The following is a 14,702-nucleotide window of genomic DNA, read 5'->3' as shown; positions in this document are numbered from 1 at the left end:
AATTGTTTTTCACAAAGAGCGCTATTGGTGATATGTACCACTATTGAAAGGAGGCAGGAATTAGGACCCCATCCTCCTCACTGAAGTAGCAATGAATTGGTCTTATTTTAAGATTTGAAGATTTCCTCACGGTTCATGATCCCAGAGCCAGAGGGAAGGTCAGTGGTGTTTGTAAGAAGGCGCCAAAGGCAGTGGAGTCTGCTAAGCAAGACTCACCACCCATTCCACCAGTTGCAGAGGGGAGACCCAGGGTCACTGCTCATTCTTCTAGGGGAACCACACACAAGAGCGTCTATGGTAGTGGCATTGGTCAGCAGGAGCTTGAATCCCCTGAGGGTGTGTACCACCAATGCCATCATTGCACCCCTTTCCCTTCCTCCTTTTGGAAGCCACTGCAGGAAGGAACACTGTAGGGACAGAGCTAAGGCTGGCTTCCAGGGCTCCTGGTTGACTACTCCCACCTATTTCCTTCCAGCACAAAATGTGCTAATCATGAAAACATTTCACAATGACTTGCTTGTTATAATCCCCTTCTTCTAACAAAACTAATGTAGATCAGAATTAACTTCATTGGAAAACGTGATTGAAATTTAGGCTCAGTTTTCAATACTTAGTCCATTTTTCTTCTAATGCTCTAGATTAGATTAGGGGAATGATTTTCATAGGATAAATGTTATTGCATGTTTGAATATAATATGAATTCTGCTGAAAGAGAAGACTTAGGGACCTATCTGCCCGTGATTTTTCTAGCTCCTTGTATGTATACAGCTGACCAACGATGTATCAAAAATAGGTCTTACTATAGCCACAGAATGAACAGAGTGGATGATCTTCCTCAGCCTAACCCTACTTTTATTCTATATAGCCTTCAAAATTTCTATCATGAACTGTATGAAATGTGCAGTTGGGCTCATGTTTCTTAAGGAATAATGGAGAATTTTATATCCTTTGAGGGAATTCTTAATAGGCAAGAAAACAACACAATCATGTTTTACAATGACTATTACCTTTAGAACCCAAAAAACAAAAACCTACTTTTAGTAAATGTTACTTTAACTCAACACTCAAAAAAAAGATTCCCAACCTAATCCCCTTAACTACTGCACAGAAAATGAGGGAATCTGTTTTGATCCCACTTTATTTTGTTAAAGTTTGCACTTCGTTCCGCAAGAACTATGTGTTAGGCACAGGAACTAAAGTTAAAACAAAGCCTGATCCTGAAAAGCTCTAGTAAAGGGACAGAACTAAAAATGAAATAAAAAGTGGTAAAAAAAAAAAAGTTAAGAAAAATGGGAAAATAATGTGTACACGCCTCTACAAAAACCATACAGAGACACAAATCCTTGCTTAAAAGCAGATATTTCTTTTAATGGTTCTAGTTAAACACCATGTTAACATCATTCAAGAGAACATCTACTTTGCTTGAATGTGTGAATGGTGGTGGGAGTGTGTGTGTGTATGCATATGTGTGTGAAAACTGCTGTTGTGTACCTACACAGGTCACTTTCTGAAAAATTACTTGCTACAGAGATTGTCTTGTATACCTGAGAAGGTACTGTATGGAAGAAAGAACTAAGCCTTCGGACGTGGGTAATCCTGGATTCCAAGTCAGGCTCCACTACTAACTAAGTTACATAACCTCCCTGAACCTAAGAGTCTTCATCTATAAAACAGGGATGGTACTGCCAAAGAACTACCGAAAGAAAGAAATGTTTAATGTAATTTAAAATGATTCCCACCCCTATAACACCTCCTTTTAGTATCCTTTGGAGCACACAGAGCAATTTAATTTAACAAATATTTACAACACACTATTGTGTAAGGCCTTGTGCCTGGACACTGCAGAAGAGAAACAGATTACAGTTGCTGTCCTCATGGAGCTTACAATCTTGAGAGGTAAAGATAAACAGAGAAGATACAAGGGGTAGGGCAAGAAGGAGAAGGCAGTTAGCAGAAGGATTATCTTTTGAAAATGCTGTTTTAAACCCATGCTTTAAAATGAAGCATTTTTCTAATAAATTATACCCCGTTAAATAAATCAACACCTTAATGTTTTAATAACGTAAGCTAATTTAAAATAAAAACATAGCATGGATCTAAAATACCGCCAGCATGAGGCTTTACTTCAGAGGTGGCCAAATTACAGCCTGTAGCCTTTTTTTTGTTCACCTGCAGGTAAGAATGGCTTTTACATTTTTAAAGAGTTGTAAAAACAACAAAGAAACTGGGACTGAGTATGTGGCCGGCAATGTCCAAAGTATTTACTATCTGTCCCGTGACTGAAAAAGTTTGCCAGCTCCCACTCTACTTCGTAACGGAATTTTGAGTCTCTCACTAAATACCCTGATAATTCTATACTTATATTTAAGGCAATTTTTATGATTGTTCTCTCCACTCCCCTGCCCAGCTGTCTCTTTACTTACTAGCTACTTTCTTTACATACAAGTATCTTCACAAATATTAATTACAATATACCAGGATGGGAAAAAAAAAAAAAAAACCCTAGTGGCTGACCACATCTTCTGCTTAATAACAAGCAGTCTAGCACAAGTCCTTTTCCAACACTAAGTTTCAGTTCCACAATGGAATAGTAAATTGGGCCTAGAGTGACCAGAATTCCGTGACTTATGCCGACTTCTCCATCCACATAGCAGCCAATACTAGGAGAGAGGAGACATAGTTTCCAGTGATAATCAATTGATTAATAAGTGGCTGGAATAATAGTCACCTAACTTCAACGACAAGGTTAAAACAGGTATGGGATGGTAACCTGGAACTAAATTCAATAAAAGTGTGGGACATTTTGTGGACTTGACAGTAATTTCTTCACCACTGATATCGCATGAAGTCAAGAAGGATTACTGACACATTTAAGACTTTTAATAGTAAAAATAAAGTGAAAAGGAGAACATCTATGCTCTAAATATCAAGAGTTAAAAAAAAACAATTAAGAGTAAAAGAGATGGTGCAATGTAACAAAACTACAGAAGCATTCAAAAAATCTGCAAAGCAGTACAAACCTACTGGACTAATATATCAGAAAGAAGAACCAAGTTTTCATTTCAGCACAGCTAGTAATCTGCGATATGGAGCACAGGGTACTAAAAATCATCTTTCAAGACAAGCAAAACAGGAATAAAACACCCTATGCTAGAATGGAAGAACTAGAAGCCTACTTTCCTTGAAACTATCAAAACCTGAAAAGCATTAGACTCAAAACTCTGAGTCGTCTTTATTCTCTCCAAATAATTAAACATTCTGTGAAAGAAATCGTAATTCAATACACATACTTTAAAGAGATGAAGGAGTGAGACTTAAGGGGGGATCTTATTTGGACTACCTTACAGAGACTCAAAGTCTGATAAAAAGTTTATTTTTTAATATATTTTTATTTAAGTATAGTCAGTTTACAATGTGGTGTCAAAAGTTTATTATTTTTAAGAAAGTCTCCAATCAATACAATTCTGATACACTGAATGTTCCCACACCTGTCTTAAATGAGAAAGTAATTAGAAATGCAAATTTTTTCCATTCCAGGAGAACATTTTTAAGTAATTAACTTTTTTTTTGGAGAGGGGATTCTTTTTTTTTTTTAAAGTACTTTCTTTTTTTGTTGTTGTTTGGTTTTTTTGGGGGGGGGAGGTAATTAGGTTTATTTATTTACTTATTTTTTAACAGAGGTACTGGGGCTTGAATCCAGGACCTTGACGATGCTCACACACTCTACCACTGAGCTATATACCTCCCCTCTAAATCCCTAAAATGCAAACCTACAAGCTTCAGATTCTGAATATACTCGATATATTTTTTTTAAAAGATGTCAATGCATTTAGAATTTCCTTTACGTGCCTAAGTTTCTTTAATGGTTTTAGTACAATTTCTAATAATGAAATTAGCATTACAATACCAATGCAATCGACATACAAATACCTGTTCATTAATTACAATGCCAATTATTTAACATGAGAAAAATAAGCCAGAAAAAGAAGCTTCTGAAACCAATGGTATCCATAACAGGAGTGCTAATTCACACACAGGACTTCTTAAGCATTTATATAGCATATTTATGTTTGCCAAGTGCTTCATAATCACTTTTATTAGCTGTTTCTAGGCCAAAGCAATCCATGAAAACTTTACAGAAGAGGAACCTAGGCCCACAGAGGAACCAAAGAAAAACAACTTTATTCTGTTGGAAATAACACAATTCTCTTAAAATATATATGTCCGATCCTTCTAATCACTTTTCATCTGCAGTATGAATTTTGCAAAAATACGTTATTAATAAATGTGAAAAATATCAAGGAAATATTGAATTCTCTAGAACAAATAGTTAGGCTGTTTGAACACTTTAAAGTACTTGGGACTAATCACTTTATTATACAGACACACAACTATAAGGAAGTAAAATTCTCCCACATACCAAACTTAAAGTGGGGCTATTTTTCACAATCGCTTTAAAAAGGTAATCAAAGCAGCTCATCCAACAAGCTTAAAGTCAGGTCCTGCAATAAGAAGTCAGGTTCCGCTACCAAAAAAAAGTAGAACCCACCTAAAAGCAGTGGGTGTAAGGAGGAAGTTCTGGAAGGAGTCAGAATCTGCTGCTTAACCCGCTCAGTCAATACATCTCTCCGAAGATAATGGTCATAACCAGAACTTGTGGTTTAATCAGTGCATATCTAAGCACCGGCAATGGATCACGTCCAATGTTTTTGGAGGATAAAAACTTAAGCCAGCTCTAGATGTGGAGGAAAGTTCCTTCCTCTGCTCATTTAAACACCCCCCTATTTCTTTTATCTTGGTGTTACATCTTAACGAGAAAAAAAAAAAACTATACGCTCATCCAGAGCGCAGTTTGCCGGCGGAGTGGTCCTGACCCCAGGTCTCAGAGACTGTAAACGTAATAGCTGGATGCAGCTAACAGTCCTTGCCGGTAAATCAAGCGCTCTTTCTCACCCGCCTCCCTCCTATCTCCCGGGGCCAATTCCGCGACCCACAACCCTACACCCTGCACAGTGCCCTAAACTCTGCACCCCCCGTTATACTTCCGCCCCAGTGGCTCCCCAGTTAACCTTCACCCCAACCCCCACCCCATCTTTGTCTCGCAACCCCAAACACACGACCTCAACGTTCCCCTACTCCCAACCGCAGCCCTTCCCCCACCGCCGACCCCCATCCTCCCGGTCTCCTCCCCACCCGCACGTCCCCCACCGCCCGGCCCCGTCACCCCAGCTCCTTGCCTCCCCAGCCTCGCACGACCCGTCCCCTCCCCCAGCTTCCTCTGTCCCTTCCTTCCCCCTCCCTCGGCCCCTCCGCCCACGCCCACCCTTGCTCCCGCGGGTCCTCGGCAGGCCTTTCACCTTGTCCATGAGCTTCCAGCACTTCTCCACCATCTTCTTGTCCACGGTCCCCGGCGGGTGGGGGCTGAGGTGGTGGTGGTGGTGGTGGTGCGGCTGGAAGGCGTCCTTCATGAGCCCGATAAGGCCGCCCGAGCCCGAGCCGCCGGAGCCGCCGCCTCCCCCGGCCCCGGAGCTCTTTTTCACATTGCCGGCCATGGCCCGGGAGGGTTAGGGGCCCAGCAGCGTCCGCCGGCTCCGCTCGGCTGCGAGTGAGGGAAAGAAGGAGGGCGTGAAGGAGGGGCCTCTCCCGGCCACCGCCGCCGGCCGTGCGGGCGGAGGGAGGGGCGGCCGCTGGGAGGGGAGTGGGCGGCGCCGGGAGCGCGGTCCGCGCGGGCGCGTCCCTTCAGGGAGCGCGAGCCCGGGGGCGGCAGGGAGCGCGCGGAGCTCGGGGAAGCGGGCGACGGCGTCCGAACTGGCTAGCGACCTCCCCTGCGCCACCCACTCCCGAGCCACAGCTCCCGGAAAGCCGCGGCCAAATTTCCGCGCCGCCTCCCCCAGCCCCGGGGGGGCGGGCCCAAGCGTAACCTTTGCGCCTGCGCCCTCTGCTGGAGGAGCGAGGAAAGGGTGGGGGCGGGGTCTAGCATGGAGTCTGCGCACTAGGCAGAAGCCGAGCTCTTCATGTTTCTCGTGGGTTGTGGGTTGTCGCTCCATGGGGAGGGGGTTATTGAAATATTTAAATTAAGATGGGTAGCCATAGAAAGAATTTCAAACTCAAGTCTTTCCCCCACATCTGACAAACGGGGAAACTGAGCTTAAAGTTATTTGCCTCTTCACACTGTGGGAGAAAAAGGGAAAATTTCCCCCCACTCCCTAGTGTTTTAAACTCCTCGTTAAGTCGGGAACAAGGACAGGAATGTGAAAGCTGCAGGTTGTTGCATCCTGATTAGACCCCAGAAAGTCTTGAAACACTCAGGCCGCGGGCTCTTCTTCCAGGTCTTTGACCTTCTGAAAACAAAACACTTACCCATTTTTTTACTTCTGAACACTAGTTCCTTTTCTGGGAATGGAATATGTACTTAGGACTCCCCTGCTCAAAGCATAGAACCGCAGGTCGGCACCGCCAGCATCAGGCTGTGACCACCGAAACTGAGCTTCAAGGCCTGGCCAGAGGTGTACTTGCTCCGCCTGCGGAACAGAAATGCAGTTCCCAGTTACTTCCACTTTTCTCATCTAAAAGTTCCGTTGGAAGAACTTTGAAAAAAAAAAAAAGAACTTCCCTCCCAAAGAAGGAAGTGCCCTGCCCTAATTTGCTAATTCTGAGCCTCAGCTCTAGGAGCATGCAGGCCTTGCTATGTCAATAAGTACTCAGTTCCTCCTTAGATACCCCTCCTGGCTCTTACACGAAGCTGTTGACTGCCTAGAGAATTAAGCTTATCAAAGGATTCTGTAAGAGGAGAAAAAATATTTCTGAACTTGAGGACTTTTCAGCCAGACATCCTTGTTTTGCACTTTGGTGGGCTGTATCCAAGATTGATTGTGGAGTCAACATTATCATTTCCTAAGAATTTCCATTAATCAATTCCTATCTAGAAATAATTAGAATGTCTAAAGAGAAAATATAGGCAAAGCTCTTAGATAACTGGCAAAACTTTCCATCTCTAGTGCCTCCCCACCCTTAGTTGCAGACTCTCCTTTTCTCTCCCTTGGTCTATTGAAGCCTTCTCCTCACTGTTTTCCCTGCCACCTCCAATTCATACTGCCACCAGACCAGTCTCCCTAAAGTATAGTTCTGACATCACCCAAAAAAAAACCCCAACAACTCTAAATACTCCCCATTGCCTCCTGAATTAAGTTAACAGTCATGATCTAACTCTAAACTACCTTGCAGCTTATACTATTCCAATATGTATATCCTATGCTGGGTGATTCGCCAGGTCACAAAGTATAACAATTCTTTTTTCATCACCATTACTCAGACCATTCCCTCTGCAGAAAGAGCTCTACTAAAGTTCAATCATTCTTCAGACTCAACGCAAATATTATCCTCCTTACCAGACACTCCAGCCAGAAAGAATCCTTCCCTCCTCTAAATTTCTATAACCATTTGTTTCTCACCTGCAACACATTAATTTGTGCTATACTGTCTTATCAACTTTGGTTTTCCACAGTAACCTAGCATAGTGTAGATATACAAGGGTTTGTTCCTCCTTCATAGTCAAATCTTAGATTTAGTGGGGTACAGGTTAGAAATTAACCCTTGGAGCTATGTATGAGCTTGTAGGTCATCTGCATAGCTCTGGCTTCGGTTAAGGCTTCCAATTTGTATTATGTTCAGTATGGTTTGTATAGAATGGAATTGCATAATTTGCACTTTGTTTCTGCTGCAGTAAGCCATATTTCTTTTAACATACAATGACATATCTCTCACATTTGAATAGAGAGAGTGACCCTTCTTTCCTCTGTATCTCTTTAAAAAAACTCCTGGATGGGATCCTACTAGAAGGAGGACAGAATTCTGCTGAAATGACCTTTTCTAGTGAAGTGAAAAACTTCTGAACTGAGGTTAAAGAAAAGAGAAGAAAAGATTGACTTTTTTTTTTTTTTACAATTTTCACGTGGCTTGTTTTCAAAATGTACTAAAGATTGAATTGTTGATCAGAATGTCATTCTCATTCCTGAGTTATTCTAGAGCTGGCTTGATTCGTATCACATCATGTGACACGTGGCACTTTTCTTATTCCATTTCACCTTCAACACAAACCACATCCTCGTTCTGCACCTGAAAGTCGGTTGACTGAACATATTTGAAAAGTAAAGCTCTTCTGATATGTTGTTTGTACTCTGTAATCTCTGTCCTCAATATGTCACTCTAGGCATCAGCATAACAGAGACACTGATCGTTCCATAGAAAATTCCCCAAACAGGCTTCTAGATGAGAAGGACCAGGACAGGAACCTCTATTGCATTCCTAGGCAGGGACAGAGGGTTGGGAGTGGGAGGGATCAATGAAAAACATGCTTCAAGATAAGAAAAATCTCCTCTAGATTTGGGAGATGTGCACAGGTTATCTGACACTGAAGTCCGGGAACTGTAAGTACCTGGAAAGACAAAGCTGTTTCTTCTCTTTACTCTGTAAAATGTCCCTGAGGTCAGAGAAGTACCCTGCAGCCACAAAGATGACAAATAAACGTCAGAATCAGCCTCTATCTGAATCTGCCTGCTCCTCAGAGGAAGGGTTTTTTCCCCCAGATCTCATGGCTATTTCTTCAGAACTGTTCCAGACAACAGGCAATTGACCAAAAATGTTGAGAGGGACAGAGATAAAGAGAAATAGCTAAAGAAAGAATCTTCAGTCCCTTTAAAGCACAAGGGGAAAGCCCTGACATGTCTTCTGTTTTCATTCTAGCCAGGATGGTGTCCAGAGATCCAGGTGGACAAGACTCCCAAAAGCACAGGGCTGGATGGGGGGGGGGGGGGGTGTGAGGGCGATGCTTCCTGACAAGAGCAAGCCACCCATAATTCTCCCTTCCCCAAATTTATTTTCCTAACTACTCCAGCAAGATGCTAGGAAGTATCCCTATGTGGGAGGCACCCCCAGCATTGCTCGATAAATAATTTAGGAGGCTCCAGAGAAGGTCAAGCAAGGCCACTAGAGGGAGCCCCAGCCACCCAATAGTACAGGGAGCCAAGCAAGGTTTTCCCTCAGCCCCCTGTCTGAAAGTCAACCACGTATGTGAACAGGGGAGGAGAGACAATACACTAAGCCACCATGAGAGAAGACAGCCCTGTACATACTCGGTGAAAATGCAGGCCTTTCAAGATTTACAAAATCAAAGATTTAAAGACCGGGAAACTGAGGCTGAGCAAGGTTAAATGGCTTGCCCAAGCTTCCATAGCCAGAGTAGGGGGACTAGAGCTCAGAAATTTTCTCCAACCAGTGCCCTTTCTTCTCCATTTGCATCTCTCTATGTCAAGACCCTGGGGTCCAGGGTTTGCCTCTGCCTTGTGTCACCCTTATTTCTCCAAAATGGGAAACTCTCTTGACCACCTTCTCCTGCATTTCTTTCCCTCATACACCTTCTTGTATGGGATCTTCAGTGTTAAGCCTAATAATGTCATTTTGCTGATGAGACTTTGGAATGTAAATTGCCCAAAATGTCTGAAGTCAGTCCTTTCCCTCTGCACAACAGCATTATTTCAGATATGTAGGTCTGTAATTTGTAAGTCTCCAAATTGTAGGCAGTGCTACATGGAAGTGAATCATAGCTAATCAGCACCAAAGCCCTTTCTCCTCAAACTACACTTAGGATTTGGGGACAAGGAGAGAATTGGCCATCTGGGACCTTGGTGTTTTAAGCTTTATATATAGCACATTCTACCTTCCTATGAAGTCCATGTTCCCAGTTGCCTGGACAACACGCGGCCTGCAGAAACCCAACCTCCCAGTTCTCAATCCTGCCCTCAACAGAAATTTGCCACTCTGGATTGGCTCCCAGACCCTAGTCTCCTCCTCAGGCTCCTAGCTGGTTGGACCTCTTCTCTGCCCCTCCTCATGAGTGGGTCACACCACAGGGAGTCACAACAGAGGCAAGAGAAGGTCTCACAGAAAGGAAGAAACAGGGTAAGGATGATGGGAAGAGGGTAGGGACCAGGTATTGAGATTTATTTTTTCCAAAAGAGGATTGAGAAGAATGATTTATGTACTTAGGGCCTGACTGGTAGAGAGAAACAGCTCCAGCCTTCCCACTGGCCCCAGCCTTGCCTAAGTTTCCAAGGAGACCAAGAACAGAAGCTTCTGGAAAATATAAGAGACAGACTTGGAGACTAGAACACTAACTCTCCTGGGGCTCATGGTTCAATCTAGGGGTCAGGAAAGCATCTCCATGTCCAGACCTGAATATGAGTTCCCTCCTTCCCCCAAGAGAGCAAGGAGATGCCACCTAAGACCAAAGCAAACGGAACAAAAGCTGGGGCACAGAAGAAGAAAAGGAATGCAGGTGCTGGTGAGTCAGGCTGGGGGGAGGTGAGTGCCCCCTGCTCTCTATGTTCTGGCTCAGAGACCAAGCAGAGGTTCTCCAGAGGGAATTCAGTCCTCTGCATGGCAAATGGAACTGTTTTGACCCTCTCCCTTCATATCCTTGCGTCCATGTTCCCTGGAGCTGGAAAGTGGGGAAGTCTGCACCCACACACTCTCTGAGCCCCTCTGGCTCTGTGCCTTCCTTATATATTCATCGAATACATTTTGAGTACTGGGCAGTGAGTTCACTAGACTCTGCCATCAAAGACCCTACATTTAGTGGTCCTCAGATCTGCAAAAAAGAAAGTCCAGCATGTGGAATGAGGATGTGAGGGGAGTAAGGAGGCGGCAATCATGATAAGCTGAGGCTTTGCCATCTTGCCAGGGCAGATGTGGAGACTGAATCCATGCACAGGCTGGCACAGCTGGAAAATGAGTTGCTCCGAGACCACTTGGGTAAGAAAGCTGGAAGTTCTAGGGGAAATAGAGATGAGACAATGGGCATTTCTGCATCCCTGGGGCTTGGAGGGCTGGAGCTATGGTGGGGGGCTGAGCTAACCTCTCATCATCCCCTAGTGGATAAAGAGTGTCATGAGTTGGGGTTGTGAGGAAAGGGTATGCAGTGAGGGCTGGTAGAGGCAGCTATTTTTTTATAGCCAGAACACAAAGGGAGTTTTTGCTTCTTAGTAACAAAAAACCTGTAGGATTCTAAGGGGAAAACAAAAACCCAGAATAACATGAGAGGCTGGAAGCCGGCCGCCAGGTTTCCAGAGGTGGACAGGATCCATTAAGGCCATGAGGGCTGATTCAGTGGGGTCCCCAGCCAGTCCTGAGGGCCACTCTGGGACTGTCCACAGCTCTGCAAAGGAATGAGGCCCGCCGAGCCAAGGCTTCTGAAGACCAGCTGAAGCAGAGGCTGCAAGAACTGGAGGCTGAACTGGAGGGGGCCCGGAGGGAAGGGAAGGCCATATATACAGGTATGCGGCTCGTCAGGCAGGTGGGCAGGAGACAGGGGCCTGAAAGAGGACAACCAAGAGGGCCAGAGGATGCTAGGAAGGGAGACAAGGAGGACTTCCCCCTGCCCTGCCTAGTCTCAGCCTTCCCAGCTTGCACAGGAATCCTGAAGGAACCAAAGGAAGGTCTCCAGGATCCTGGGCGGGGACCTTCCACGATGCCATGCACCTGATGTTGTGTGGATTACAAAATGCATTCATAGCCTTTATCTCCTTCATCCTGAGGGAGTGTGTGGGGAGAAGGGCTAGAGTCCCGATCCTGAGCTGGCACCTGGCACCGGGGAAGGGGGCCTTGTTTCCTAGCTCTTTCCCCAGCTTCTCAGAATCACCACAAGAAGAACCAAAAGGCCTTTATGCTCCTGTCTCACTCGACCAAGTGGAGCCCTCCCCACCCATAAAATTTTTCATCCTTTCTCCGCTGCTCTATTTGGGCCTGGGTTCCTGGCCACCCACTATTCCTGCCACAGAGATGAGCCGTCAGCGCCAGGCCCTGCAGGAGGAGATGGAGACCCGCAGCAGGCAGCTGGAGGAGGAAGTGAAGGGCCTTCGGGAGAAGTTAGGTAGGCTTCCTCACCCTCAAAGCCCTTCCTCTCGGAGAATCACTGGCGAGGTCCAGCCTGAAGGGGTGGGCTTAGGACAGTCCTTCTCTAGAAGACTGCAATCTCTCATATTGCTTTCCCCACTGTCTCTCCCTTACCACTTCAGATTGCAACAGAGGGTTCAGGATGGAAAAAAAAAATCTTAAGTTATAAGTAAAGAAAGTGTCAATCTCTCACTCCATTCCCCCCTCAATGGTCTCTCCAAATCCAGTTCTTTCTTAATCCCCACCACCACCTTGCCTCTCATGAGCAAAACATATTCCCTCTTAGTTTGGCTGATTTTTACAATGAAACCAAGTGAAAATGAAACCGTTTGACTTGTTTATTTCCATATCTTCAGGCCTAGTGCATGGTAGATCCTAAATAACTTGTTTGCTAATAAATAAGCCTTTTAAATAAGCAAAAATATTTGTTTTAAAGTAGGAAGCTTTTGCTCTCTTCCCTTTTAGTAACAGGATAATTTTCTTTTTTTGGTGGAGAGAGGTAATTCGGTTTATCTATCTATTTGTTTCTCCTGGTGGAGATACTGGGGATTGAACCCAGGACCTTCTGCATGCTAGGCATGTACTCTACCACTGAGCTATACCCTCCTCCCTTAGTAACAGGATAGAGTTGAACATTTTTAGCATGGCACACAGATTCTGCACAGTTCTGACCTCAAAGTTTTCTTATCCTAAAATAGCTTTAGTTTAGCTATAGCTACCAAGAGTTGCTTATCTGCAATGCAGACCGGGCGTTCCTTTCCTCATCTTTGCCTTATCTCAAATTTAAATGCAATCAGCATACATACTAGGTACTTTCCCATATATTATCAATTTTAACTCTCGGCAAGCCTATGAAGTATGTGTCATTCTCTCTATAAAGATGAAGAAACTGAAGCTCAGAGAGAGAGATGCCAGATGTTACACAAGTAGTAAGTGACAACCAGATTTAGGACCCAGATCTCTTGTCCCAAGCCCACTCTCTCTACTATACTTTAATGGTGTATTTCAGCTCTTTATAGGAACTATGGGAAAGTTGATGACCCTGAGTGAGTCTGGAATGAGCCCGCTAAAGTTCTGTTTTGGTGGGTACCTTGGAGACTCCGTTTAAGGATAGAGTGTCACCATCCTGTCCTCTTTCATCCTTCTGTCCCTCACCCCAGACAAGTGCCAGAGGGAGGCTGAGGCTGCAGAGAGAGAGGCCAAGCAGGCCCTTGGAGAGCGGGACCGAACTCTGGCTCAGCTTCGGGCCCACGTGGCAGACATGGAGGCCAAGTATGAGGAAATCTTATATGTAAGCACCACCTTCTGAAAGCCAGCCATCCCAGCACCCAGCACTCTCCCATCCCCACAAATCCCAGCTAGTGTGACAATAACAGACCACAGGGAAGGAGAAACAGCTTCTCCACCGGGAACTCTGCTGTATCTTATGGGTATACAACCGTGCCTGCCCACTAAAAATAAGAGCTTTAAGAAAACTCTGGCTAGGAAAGCTTACAGACCAACCTGGGGCACCCCTCATCCAGCCCTCTCCCCTCCTGGGATCTGAAGCTTGATGTCTGTAGGGAAGCCTGGACGGGCTCTTGGACAAACTGAGAGCAGTCAAGCCTCAGTGGGACGGGGCTCTGCTGAAACTCCACGCCAGGTACAAGGAGCAGCTCCGCCAGTTTGGACTCAACCCCCTGGATCTTTGAGACCATGAGCCCAAGTCTCTGGGACCCTCTCAGGCCCCAGCAATAAAGCTGTCTTGATGTAGAGCTCAGTAGAACTGTGGGATGTGGTTTTTAGGCAGAGATGAGTGCCTCTCATGGGAACTTCTTGGTTCTGGGCTGACCCATTACCCTGAAGACTGATTTTGACAAGGCCTCAACTTCTCTCCTAGAGAAACTGGGTCCCACCCTCTGAGCCTGGGGAGCTTTTCTTCCCCCTTCCCCCACTAGCACCAGCAAAGGAAGCCAGATTTGCAGGGAAAGGCCATTTCTATACTAGGCCAACAGTGACCAGGCACTAGCCCCACCATCCTAAGGTTCCCCCAGAAAGAAGGTACAGTGCTCTCCAAATTCTTGCAAAACACCCAACAGTCCTGGAGTCATGCCTAGGGCAAGTTGCAGATGGCTACAATCCTAGCCAGCCCCACAGCCCACCTGAAAAGGGAAAATTCAGTGTTTCTCTATTTTATTACAACTCTCTCAGTTCTTCTTCATTTCTGGTTAAATGTGGGGTTGCGGGGTGAAGAGGTGTCCCACACCAAGTAATGCTCTGTAGACACAATTTAACTTTCATGTTACAATTTAACTCAATTCTGATACTATCTACCTGGAGATATCATCAGATCCCACAGATCCCACAGCCAATCTCAAGTCCACGTTGTCTGTCACCTGTGCTCCTGACTAACTGGCTATCAGTCAGAGGTTCCCACAATCCCCTCTTCAGGTTCAATCATTTGCTAGAGTGATTGAACTCAGGGAAACAGTTTACTTACTGGATTACCAGTTTATTGTAAAGAACACAACTCAGGAACAGCCAGATGGAAGAGATACACAGGGCAGGGTATGAGCATGGAGGCTCCATGCCCTCCCCAGGTGAGCCACCCCCCAGCACCTCCACGCATTCAGCAACCCGGAAAGCTCTCCAAATCTGTCCCTTTGGGTTTCTATGGAGGCCTCATTGTGTAGATTAATCCATTGATTATTGATGATTCATTCACCCTCCATCCCCTCTCCCCTCCCAGGAGGGTGAGGGTAGGGGTAGGGATG

At 45.2% G+C, this 14,702-nt stretch overlaps 2 protein-coding genes across 9 annotated transcripts in view; one reads left to right on the top strand and one right to left on the bottom strand.

The window, feature by feature from the left end:
• CBL (Cbl proto-oncogene) overlaps window positions 1-5,871 on the bottom strand; it is a 74,869-nt gene extending 68,998 nt beyond the window's left edge. Inside the window, exon 1 of one of the 2 annotated variants that reach the window (XM_074357009.1) lies at window positions 5,358-5,871. In XM_074357009.1, coding sequence (XP_074213110.1) covers window positions 5,358-5,552 — 195 coding nt within the window. In that variant the 5' untranslated portion in view covers window positions 5,553-5,871. The remainder of the gene's footprint in view (window positions 1-5,357) is intronic. The other variant, XM_074357010.1, reaches the window with a different exon arrangement.
• Window positions 5,872-9,892: 4,021 nt separating this feature from the next.
• Window positions 9,893-13,703, top strand: DRC12 (dynein regulatory complex subunit 12 homolog). 7 transcript variants are annotated; one of them, XM_074356821.1, is made up of 7 exons: window positions 9,926-9,957; window positions 10,259-10,339; window positions 10,739-10,809; window positions 11,211-11,330; window positions 11,834-11,926; window positions 13,110-13,240; window positions 13,512-13,703. In XM_074356821.1, exons 3-7 carry the CDS (start codon window positions 10,761-10,763, stop codon window positions 13,638-13,640), a joined length of 522 nt encoding a protein of 173 aa, XP_074212922.1. In that variant the 5' UTR covers window positions 9,926-9,957; window positions 10,259-10,339; window positions 10,739-10,760; the 3' UTR covers window positions 13,641-13,703. The 7 variants fall into 7 exon arrangements, with proteins under 7 accessions (XP_074212918.1, XP_010951714.1, XP_074212922.1 ...); XM_010953412.3 differs by lacking the exon at window positions 10,739-10,809 and having other exon boundaries at window positions 9,903-9,957; XM_074356818.1 differs by lacking the exon at window positions 9,926-9,957 and having other exon boundaries at window positions 9,964-10,339; window positions 10,744-10,809.
• The last annotated feature ends 999 nt before the right edge of the window (window positions 13,704-14,702 follow it).

Source organism: Camelus bactrianus, chromosome 33 (assembly GCF_048773025.1).
Source record: "Camelus bactrianus isolate YW-2024 breed Bactrian camel chromosome 33, ASM4877302v1, whole genome shotgun sequence".
Classification (NCBI taxonomy): Eukaryota; Metazoa; Chordata; class Mammalia; order Artiodactyla; family Camelidae; genus Camelus; species Camelus bactrianus.
The sequence above is the reverse complement of the archived record's forward strand: the minus strand, read 5'-3'. Positions and strand labels throughout refer to the sequence as shown.

Coding starts and splice junctions, on each gene's coding strand:
- DRC12 (XM_074356817.1), top strand. CDS start 11,530: ATGCACCTGATGTTGTGTGGATTACAAAATGCATTCATAGCCTTTATC. Junction 11,927..13,109: donor GGGCCTTCGGGAGAAGTTAG/GTAGGCTTCCTC, acceptor CCCTCACCCCAG/ACAAGTGCCAGAGGGAGGCT. Junction 13,241..13,511: donor AGTATGAGGAAATCTTATAT/GTAAGCACCACC, acceptor TGATGTCTGTAG/GGAAGCCTGGACGGGCTCTT.